General features: G+C 51.0%; 1 protein-coding gene across 1 annotated transcript; it reads right to left on the bottom strand.

The window, feature by feature from the left end:
* Window positions 1–5,541: 5,541 nt before the first annotated feature.
* On the bottom strand, window positions 5,542–10,462 carry RPL8 (ribosomal protein L8). The gene is made up of 7 exons (XM_023923722.2): window positions 10,395–10,462; window positions 9,164–10,240; window positions 8,864–9,007; window positions 7,249–7,390; window positions 6,825–7,043; window positions 5,994–6,109; window positions 5,542–5,741 (listed from the first exon to the last, which is right to left on the bottom strand). Exons 3-7 carry the CDS (start codon window positions 8,999–9,001, stop codon window positions 5,583–5,585), a joined length of 774 nt encoding a protein of 257 aa, XP_023779490.1. The 5' UTR covers window positions 9,002–9,007; window positions 9,164–10,240; window positions 10,395–10,462; the 3' UTR covers window positions 5,542–5,582.
* Between the last annotated feature and the right edge of the window lie 608 nt (window positions 10,463–11,070).

Genomic DNA, 11,070 nt, shown 5'->3' with positions numbered 1-11,070 from the left:
ACCAATTCTATCTGCCTGCCCTGTGCATGACTAAGGACAGGTGAAATAGCAGAAATGGGAATATTTTGCTGGAGGGAGAGGTTGTGCTGTGTGAAACCCCTGGGGAACTGGAAATGTGCCGTGCCTGGCCCCGCACAGCCCTGTGGCAGCGGCTCGGGAGCCTTCCCGGTGGGACCTGTCCTGAGCCACAGGGCTCCCCGGGCACCAGGAACCCTTCCCAGCAGGAACTTCAGATTAAGTAGCATGTAAAGCATTTTCTATTCTTCTTCTTCTCTAAGATCTGTACCAAGTCTAATCCTCTGAGCAAATAAAGACAGGGAGTGGGCTGAGCGAGGGCCTTCGCAAGCTGCTTCTGTGAATTCTTTCTACCTCTTGTCGTTCATTGCCGGTGGCTCTGCCGGGAGTGGCTCCCGGTGTGTGAGAGCTGTCCTGGGCCAGGCCAAGGTGCACAAATCCCTGGTGGGGCTGTTTGCTGGGCAGGCAGGGGCAGTCCCTGCCTCCCTGGGGATAAATGGAATCGTTTGAGGTACCTGTGTTTGCATCCAAGTGAAGGAACTGGCGTTTTTCGGGTGGCACCGTGAGGACTCGTGCTTTCTCCTCAGCCTCTCGCGCTGCCTCCTTTGTGAAGTAGCATCAAATCCTCTCACAATTAATGTTCAAATAACACAGCAATTGCAGGGAGGGACTTGGTTTTCCAGCTGTGTCAGTGAGGGTTTAGGAAGGGAGACATGTGGGAATATGAAAAGCCAGGATTCTGCAGATCAACCCAGGTGTTTATCAAGAATAAAAAAAAAAATGTTACTGATTGCTACTGTGGTTGTGTGTAAGACTGAAATGCTGAAAGAGAACTGTAACCCTCCCACTCCGAGTCTGAGACCTGGCATTGGCTTTCTGAACACTTCTGCAACCTGAACCAAAAACCTGCTGTGGGAATGTAGACTTACCATAGAGCTGTGGAAGAAAACTTCAATCGTGTCACTTCTCTCGGTCTTCAGAGCAGTCAACATGGTTTTGATGTAGGTTTTAGATTATGTATATATAAATCTGATTGAAGTACCAACAGCAAACCATAAATAAAATGTGGACTTAATTGAAGAACGGGCTAGTGGAGGCCTCTTGTGTTGAATTTATTAAATACAATATAACCAAGTTGTTGGTGGAGGAGAATCACTGTGATGAAGACAGGGAAATAACACTGGGGTGTCCTTGAGTTGAGCCAGGTTTGCTGCTGCCTTTGCACCTCCTGTAGCACCCACAGACTATTTTGATGGTGCTGCAGTGGCTGGAGACAAGCCGGGAATGCCCCTGGCGTCACCTTGGTGTCTGTGAGGACCAGAGGCTCTGGGAGTGGCAGCTGCTCCAGGGACAAGTGTCCTGTCACATTCCAGGCCAAGAGGAGCTGGTGCAGCTGCTGGGGAGCTGCTGTGACCCCTGTGCCTGCCACGTGCCCCTTGCTTTGCTCTGCCAGGGCAAGAGCCATCTCCCAAAGGAATGTGAGGTGGGTGCAATGGAGAGCTAGCGGAAACCTGGCCCCCAAGTTTGCTCTTGAAGATATGTAAAAGAAAGTGGAAAACAGTGGCAAAATCCTGGGAATTTGTGGTATTAACATTAAATAAAAAAACAATTAAAAAAAGACATTATGGAAGCAGGTGACACAGAGGTTCCAGCTTGGCATGAGGAAGAACTACAGTGAAGGTGGCAGAGCTCTGGAACAGCTGTAGAGCCTCCCTCTCTGGAGACATTCCAAATGTCTCCACCTGGATGCATTCCTGTGTCACCTGCTCCAGGTGACCCTGCCTTGGGATGGACTGGGTGATCTCCAGAGCTCCCTCCAGCCCTGACAGTTCTGTGATTCTGTAACACCTGAGTTTATCCTTGGTCTGTTCAGTCCATGTCACCCATCTGAGTGGCCATGAGTGTGAATTCTCTGGACATCGATGTGGTGGCAAAACTGAGAATTTAGGGTACATTTTGGATGTATCCCAACAGATCATTGGGGTGGGGGGTAGCTGTAAAGTGGGAGAAGAAAGCTTTTGATGAAGACAGCAAAAATGTAAAACAACTCCCACAAATGTTTCTGTTCTCACATTTCTCTCTGAGAATTTGTTAATGCCACAAGACGAAAAAAGCCATTTTTTAATTTAAGTTCTGTGGAGGCTGTAATGATTTATTGATCACCCGACTCCCTGAAACCTTTTAGACTTTGGGCTCCTGTGGTTTTTACATTAGCTGAAAATACAGCCCAAAGTATTTCCCTTGGATATAATAGATACTTACCTGGTAACTTCAGCTTAACAGTCAGGATCATTATCTTGTTGCTGGAGCTTGTTTCCCTCTCCTTTTCACAGAAACTCCCTGCATGGGTTTGCTCTGGCCGTTTTTTACCTCACATTGTTTCCTTGCATCTCCCTCTGCAGTTCTTCCCTGCCTGTACCAGTGTGTCCAGGCTGTGGATCCTCCAGATCTGCTCCTCCTTTCTGATTTCTCGAGGCTGGGCAGTCAGGATGGGAGATGGTGCTGTGGAAAGCCCCGGGGCAGTGACCCTCCGGGTGAAGAGTTGCTTCTATGGAGGGCCTGAAAAGGGATAGTGATGTTAATGAGGGTTCTGGTACTGTGAAGGAATTTGTGATACCTGGCGATGTTTAGGTAGCACTTGGTGCTTCTCAACAGACCCTTAAAACAGTATAAAGAAAATACTGTTTGGTCTTTCAGTAGATGGAAATTTGAAGTCCTTCTAAAGGAAAGATTTAGTGCTTCACTGGTATGTATCTTTTTTTTTCTTTCAGCAAGCAAAGCCTTATACTGGAAATGACCTCTGAAAATTCTGCAGGAACATTTCTTTCTTTGAAAGAGTTTTCTTCATTTCAAGAATTCTGTAGCTGTGCTACTCTTTATGTGATGGGGTTAATAATATAATAGTAATCATCATTATTATTGTTTTACTAATGAGCATGGCTTTGGTTTTTAAGTTTGTATCTATAACAGTTCATGCCTTCTGTACAGTATTAGGATTGGGAATTGAGATGATCCTCCACAAAGTGAAGTATCCTGGATATAAACCATAAAAGCAAATCAACTGGGTATTCTGTCACACTGCTAAAATGGTTTGAGCAGGAGGTTGCCGGTTATGATACACAATTAAAGCATAATTACAACACATTACATAATTACTCCCACAGCAGGGGGGATGGAACTAGATGATCCTTGAGGTCCTTTCAACCCCAAACCAAGACTATGGTTCTGTACAATGAGTTGTGGGGGTAGAAGGAGGGCAAGACCACAGAAGGAGCAGTGTGCTCTTTTCTACTGAACATGGTTTGCATTTATTTTGCTTCATTTACATTTGAAAGGGTTTTTGTTTTGGAGCTGCTTCAGTGGAGCCAGGACACCTGCCCTCCTCACAGCCAGGTTTGTGCTTTCCTGTGGTCAGCAGCTCCTCAGCTCCTGCTCCTCTGTTGTCCCTGGCCTGCTGTTTCTGATTTCTGCAGTGCAGGTTCAGAGGGAGCCTCTGCCCTGCCCAGCTGAACCTGCTGCCTGATGCTCAGCCCACGCAGAGGACAGGGCTGGCTTAACCTCAGCCCCATTTTCATTTTCTTCTGTTCTGTGCTTTCACAGATCCTCCCAGCCTGAAGTTAAGCTTGTTAGGAACTCACCTGTATATTTTTTTATTTTTATTGCATTGTTAATTGTCTTAACTTCTCCTGTCATGTGAACTGCTGGAGTTGGCCTCTATTCTACAGCTTAAGTTAGACCTTTGGTTTGGAAAATGTATTTCAGTTTACTTGAATTTTTCATTCAAGGTTGCTTTCTTTATAGCATTTCATTTTTTTATTTGCTTTATCTTACTCCCTCTTCCTTCATGTTTCCTTTCACACTTTTAGCACTGGTGGTGTTGGGGCTGGAAGAGCATTTTGCCCCTTGAGTCTTCTACTCATTTGCCAGGATCATGGTGGCTTTTTTACGTTCCATGTTCATTTTGATAACACAAGACTGGAATAGTAGTTGCAACTGGAGTTTGGTGAAGGGAGAAGAACCTTTGAAATCCTCACACTACTGTGTTAATTTAGAGACTTCTGGCATTGCATCCTTTATGTTTACATTCAATGTGTTTGGAGCTGCATTAAACCATGAATTCAGTACTTATTTATTTGTAGTAATTTGTGTTAATTACTCCCAACTCTTGGCTTGGTGCACTGAGCCTGCGGCTGTGAGCACCCATGGGCACTGTCAGAGCCTGGAAAAGGAGAACAGCCGAGGAACAGCAGCCATCTCCCCCTTCCCAAGAAAATGCACAGGGTCAACACACACAAACGTGGCTGGAAACCATGGTTTTCTTTGAATCCTTGAAGTGCATTTAATGCAAATTATTGTGGAACACAAAATACTTCAGCTGCTCTTCTGATGGTGCTTGGGAGGAGTGTTACACTTTGGGTCCTGGCAGGAGAGCACACGCACCCCCCAAGAGCTCCTGACCTCATGGCAAGAACAGATGTGAACTTCACTTTGATGGAATTGGAGCAATACAAACAAACAAAACTTCCCTTGCCTTGCTTTTTCTCCCCAGTGGGATCTGAAGCCTTTCTTCAAGGTGTGGTTTGGGGTGTTTAAATCACCTTTCCCCCCCAGACACGAATGGTCAGCTCCAGCACTGGTTTTGTGGGTGGGTGTAGGAACTTTTCCTCTTTGCATTCCACTGGCTTCCCATCAATGCAAGTCATACCCGTACATGGAAGGCTGGCCCTGGGCACAGAACCCTCCAGCACAGCCAGAGCTGCTGCAGATGGACAGGAGCCCCGACTTTGGGTGTGCTCTCACACAAAGTTGAGCCCCACCTGCTTTCATTGACTTTTCCCTCCTAAGGCAGTTCAGAAAAGCTGTAAATGTAGCCACTTTGCTGGCTTTTCACAGGACAGCTGTTCTTATGAGAACACAGCTTCCTCATGTAGTTAGTGCTACTGCCCACATTACTGCAGCACCTTGGAATATCCCATCACGACCAACCTGCAAAGGGGAGATGTTTGAAGCTGTCTGCCCTTCCCAAAAACTGACGAGTAGAGGGGGCAGTCTGTATGATACCTTGAATTTTTAGGCACCTTTCTTTTGGCTTGAGCTTAACAGTTCCAAAATGAAGCCCAGACCTCGCAGTGAGAGCAGCTGAAATACTTCCTTAAGTTCTGCAACTCTCAAGCTTCCCCCCCACCCCTGAAAGATAAAAATGGAAAACCACTGTTAGAGGTTAAGAACTTAGAAAATTGAGCATCCTTTGAGCCAGATTCCCAAGTTTAACCACAGGATTACTTGATTGCTTTGTTAGGCCTCAGCTTCCACAGAACCAGGCCAACATGAACATCACACCAGGGCACAAGAGCACCCACAGCAGTGTTACTCCAGCCTGCAGGACCAGCTTACAGCTGTCTGAGAGAATCCTTGCTCTCCAAGGCAAGGGGAAAAAAACCTCCAATCTCCACTCACAACTTCCCATGAACATTATCCCAGAATTACCCCCACTGCAGCAGCAGATACCACGAACTCTACACCAGCTCTGTTGTACAAATTTATTGTGTGGCCCCCAAGGTGGGAGCTCAGTTCTCCTTCTCCTGCACAGTCTTTGTGCCCCGCAGCCGCCCCGTGCGGCGCGCGGCGATGAGCCCGACCTTGCGTCCCGCGGGAGCGTCCCTGCGGATGGTCGAGGGCTTCCCGATGTGCTGGTGGTTGCCTCCTCCGAAGGGATGCTCCACGGGCTGTGCAGGGGGAAAGCAAGACACCAATGTAACCACAGAAACTGACGGTCAACAGAAATAAACAGATTAAAGGGAACAAAGAAATAACTACTTCACTTTTCACGTGGTGCAGTCACCATCAAGTGCTGCTAATTCACCCTGTGGCTGCACATTTATCTGGGAAGCTTCCCTCCCAGATACATGCCAGGCTCATCCCAATAATCCCACTCATCTTTTCTCAGCTGTCAGAGGGGACAGGGATGACAGACTCACGTTCATGGCCACACCACGGACACGTGGCCAGCAGTTCCTCTTGGCCTTGTACTTGTGGTAGGCACGGCCGGCCTTCAGGATGGGCTTGTCAATACGGCCTCCACCAGCCACGATTCCTGCAGGGAATGGCAGGAATGGTGACACCCAAATAGAGTACACACCAGTAAAAAAGAAAGCCAACACCAACAGTGACATCAGTTCTAATGCTACAATTTCCTGAGCAACATCAAGTTTTTCAAGTGAAGTATTAATTTGAAGAACTTTGAGGTCCTATACCTACTTGTTTCATGATTTCCTGAGTCAATTTTACTGGAGTAACACACCAGATTACTCACCTTGGTGTCTTCCATGCAGAGGCAGGCAAGTGTCACCAGCAGCCATCTCAGCTGTCACAGGTGCACAACAAACCTGGTGCAGCCTCTGCTTCTTGGCAGTGGTTTTGTCATTGCCTGTCAGACCTCCCAGAACACTCCACCCACCTGACACCACCAACAGGCTCCCTCAGTGTACCAAAAGCAGGAAATCAAAATGGCTTTTTCCATGTAAGTCCTTCCCCAAGGACTGCAGGTTTTACAGGCTGAGCAATTCCACTACAGCCTGAGGACAATAAGCAGCTACTTTCCTGTCCTCTCACTAAGTCAAAACTTCTCCAAATTCAGGTTAGCAACATGCAAAAGTAATTCAGGTGTAAAACACGAGCCAAGCACCTGAGCACAGACTGTCCAGCCTGCACATGACACTCTTTTCAAGATGATTATTAAAACAGGGGCCTTGTTTGGAAGATTCAGTGACAAGAAGCCCAGTGACAAGTTCACAGTGATTGTTCCTTACCCACAACAGCCCTGTTTGCAGAAGAAATTACTTTCTTGGAGCCTGAGGGCAGCTTCACCCTGGTTTTCTTGGTTTCAGGGTTGTGGGAGATGACGGTGGCGTAGTTCCCGGAGGCACGCGCCAGCTTCCCGCGGTCACCGGGCTTCTCCTCCAGGCAGCACACGATGGTGCCCTCGGGCATGGTGCCCACGGGCAGAACATTCCCGATGTTCAGCTGGGCTGCAAAGAGCAAGAGAGCAGCCACAGCCTCACTCAGGGCCCTGGGCTGGGTTAACAGCCCTGCTCAGCACGGGAGCGTGGCACCACAGACCCTGCGGCAGCAGCAGGGTCCTGCACTCCAGCATCCCAAAGTGCAGGAGCTGGGACCCCACTGCCCTGCCCTGCCCTGCCCTGTCCAGCCCAGCCCAGCCCAGCCCAGCCCCACCTTTCTTGCCACAGTACACAAACTGCCCGGTGTGGATGCCCTCGGCAGCGATGAACAGCTCCGTGCGCTTCTTGAACCGGTACGGGTCACGGAAGGCGATCTTGGCCAGCGGAGCACCCCGCCCGGGGTCATGGATGATGTCCTGTGGGAATGCAGAGCTGCTTTAGGGCAGGACATGGCCTCTGCCAGGGGCTCTGCAGGAATCCAGAGCTTTGAGAACTGGGGAATGGTTACTCTGGGATGATTCTGAGCAAGACACTTCTCAGGGCGATCTGGGTTTCCCTCAGCGTGAGGGAGCTGAAGATTCAATCTGATATAAGCTCCAGTACCTACACCCCATCCTACCAGAGAAGTCCTCCCTGTGAGGGTGGTGAGGCCCTGCCACAGGGGCCCCATCCCTGGAAGTGTTCACAGCCAGGCTGGACAGGGCTTGGCGCAACCAGGGATAGTGGAAGGTGTCTCTACCAATGACAAAGGAATTAGAACTGGATGAGCTCTAAGTTCCCTTCCAAACCAAATCGTTCATCGATCACAAAATAATGTCCGGTTAAGAGTGCAGCTAATCCTGTCTGAAGAGTTTTATTCCTGACATTCTGCAGGTATCTCCATGCTAAGAAATCCACTTTCTATTTGCCCAGCCACCTTTGGACAGAGACAGAGGTGGACACAGGCAGTGACTTCTCCATGTGTTTCCTTGGGATTGAAGCATTTTTAACATTCTGCAAACAGATAGTTTTTGAAGCTCCTAAATGAAGAAGCACAGACTTGTTGTTTCTTTTACACTTGGCAAAACATGTCCATTCTGTTCCTGAAGCACACTGGGATTAAAATACCCAACCATGTGTTTACAGACCACAGACAAAGTGACTCTGACACATCTCTAAGATGTGTCTGTCTTCCAGGACAGCCCATAAACTGTTGGTGTCCATTACTGATGTTTTCTCAGCCCTGTTGGCCAAATGCCCTATGTATTACCAAGTTCAAGTCAAGCCTTGCTACCTACCTTCTCTCACCTTAATTAGGTGAGGGTGAAGAAGATTCTCTCTACATCCTGAACATGCCCGTGCTGTAAAACGCTGGAGGGCTGCTCAGAGAATCCAACCAGTAGCACTGTTTGCACTCTACAGTCCCTGACACCCCAAAAAGCACCTGCAGCACCTCTGAACCACTATCACACCCAAATACAGGTACTGCCTTGCTCCTACTGCTCAAGGCAAAAATGATGGAGATCATTTGGCATTTCCAAAGGATTTTTTGTTTTTTTTTTTTAATATGCAATCAACTACATGGCAAACTCCCCAACCATATTTCATGTACAGGGAATTCTTAGGCAACATAAAACCACGCTGGTACTGCTACTCTTAGCAAAACTCCAGCAGAAAATCCTGCTGCTGGCTAAGGGTGCCCTCTCTGTTGAGATGTTCTTATAACTAAAAGAGTTAAACTTTTCAAGGATTGTGCTCTATTTACGAACAGAGAAAGCTGGACGAGGAACAGACGGGATAAGGGTCAGCCAAAGGGCTGTGGGCACTGCTGGCAGCGCAGGAGGCTCGGCCACCCCCGGGGACGCGGTGCCAAATGTCCCCCCGAGCAGGGGACCCGCGGCCGCCCGTACCTTGACGATGCCCTTGATGTACCCGTGCCGCTCGGCGAAGTCCACGGCGCGCAGCTTGGCCGGGCCCTTCCTGTGCTTGACGTGGGCGCGGAACACGGACCCTGCGCCTTTCCTCTGCCCGCGGATGACGCGGCCCATGGCGCCCTGCGGGGGCACGGGGACATCTCAGCGACACCCGCGACACGCTCAGCGACACGCCATCCCTGCCCCGTCCCCGCCCTGCCCCTTCCCGCGGCCGCCCGGGCGCGGATGGCGGCGGATTCGCGGTCGGGACCGGGATCGCGGCCGCCCAGCTCCTACCTCGCTCCGGCCTCCCCGGGAAAGAAGGAAGCGCTGACGTCACGGGCGCGCCGAGGCTGTTCCGGCGCGGTGACGTCACGCGGGAAGGAGCGGGCACCGTGAGGGAGGCACGGCGGGGATCCTGGGAGCGGCACCAACGGGATCGGGATAAACAAACGGGATCGGGATAAACAAACGGGATCGGGACAACCAGGAGCGGGACAAACGGAGCTGGAACTTGGATGCCACCGTGGAATGCAAGTCGGTACATTTGCCGCGTTAAGAAAAACAAATGAAAGCCGCGCTCGCCAAGCTTTCCGGATTCTCACGTCTCGATTTTGCAACACTGGGAGCAGCGGTAAACAAACTCCAGTCTGAAACACTCAGCATGTGTTTCAATAGCGGACAATATAAACCTATACGTTATATTTATACAAAAGTAGAAAATAGATAATTAAAAGTATTCCATAGTAGTGTTGCTGTCTCGCAGGCCCGCGAGGAGAGACGCTGGTTTCCCTTCGCTCCTTCCCTTCCATCCGGGCGGCAGCGGCAGCGGCAGCGGGAGCGGGGGCTGTTCCCATCCCGGAGCTGTTCCCATCCCGGAGCTGTTCCCATCCCGGAGCTGTTCCCATCCCGGGGCTGTTCCCATCCCGGAGCTGTTCCCATCCCGGAGCTGTTCCCACCCCGGGGCAGTGCTCATCCCGGAGCTGTTCCCATCCCGGGGCTGTTCCTATCCCGGAGCTGTTCCCATCCCGGAGCTGTTCCCATCCCGGGGCTGTTCCCACCCCGGGGCTGTTCCCATCCCGGGGCAGTGCTCATCCCGGAGCTGTTCCCATCCCGGGGCTGTTCCCATCCCGGGGCTGTTCCCATCCCGGGGCTGTTCCCATCCTAGGGCTGTTCCCATCCCGGGGCAGTGCTCATCCCGGGGCAGTGCTCATCCCGGGGCTGTTCCCATCCCGGGGCTGTTCCCATCCCGGAGCTGTTCCCATCCCGGGGCTGTTCCCATCCCGGGGCAGTGCTCATCCCGGGGCAGTGCTCATCCCGGGGCTGTTCCCATCCCGGGGCTGTTCCCATCCCGGAGCTGTTCCCATCCCGGGGCTGTTCCCATCCCGGGGCAGTGCTCATCCCGGGGCAGTGCTCATCCCGGAGCTGTTCCCATCCCGGGGCTGTTCCCATCCCGGGGCTGTTCCCATCCCGGAGCTGTTCCCATCCCGGGGCAGTGCTCATCCCGGGGCTGTTCCCATCCCGGGGCTGTTCCCATCCCGGGGCAGTGCTCATCCCGGAGCTGTTCCCATCCCGGTGTTCCAGGCCCCACTTCTCTCTGTCTTAAAGTGCTCCTTGACACACTGCCAGGGCCCAGGGAGGAAAGGGGTGGAGGCGGGGCTCAGAGTTCCGGGCTCCACTTTTCCAGGGCTTTCTTCATACAGTCACAGATTGGATTATCTGGAAAAGACATCTGAGGTATCGATTCCAACCTATGACTGAACACCACCGTGTCACCCAGACCAGGGCACTATCACCTCCAGTCTTTCCATAAACATCTCCAGGGACAATAACTGCACCTCCCTGCGCATCCCATTCCAATATCTAATCATACCTCCTGTGAAGAAATCCTTCCTAATGTCCAACCTAAACCCTGCTCCCCTGGAGCAGCTTTATGTCCTCTCGTCTGTCACTGGTTCCCTGGGAGAAGAGACCAGTCCCCACCTGGCCACACTTTCCCTGTCAGGGAGTTGTAGAGAGCAATAAGGTCATTCCTGAGCTTCCTTTTCTCCATGCAAAACATTCCCAACTCACTCAGCCTCACCTCATAGGACTTGTGCTCCAGACCCTTCCCCAGCCCTTCTGCCTTTCTCTGGGCCCATTCCTGCCCCTCAATGTCCCTCCTGAGCTGAGGGGCCCAGAACTGGGCACAAGTTTTGAGGTGT

Source organism: Cyanistes caeruleus, chromosome 3 (genome assembly GCF_971803275.1).
Source record: "Cyanistes caeruleus chromosome 3, bCyaCae1.hap1.1, whole genome shotgun sequence".
Taxonomy (NCBI): domain Eukaryota; kingdom Metazoa; phylum Chordata; class Aves; order Passeriformes; family Paridae; genus Cyanistes; species Cyanistes caeruleus.
The sequence above is the reverse complement of the archived record's forward strand: the minus strand, read 5'-3'. Positions and strand labels throughout refer to the sequence as shown.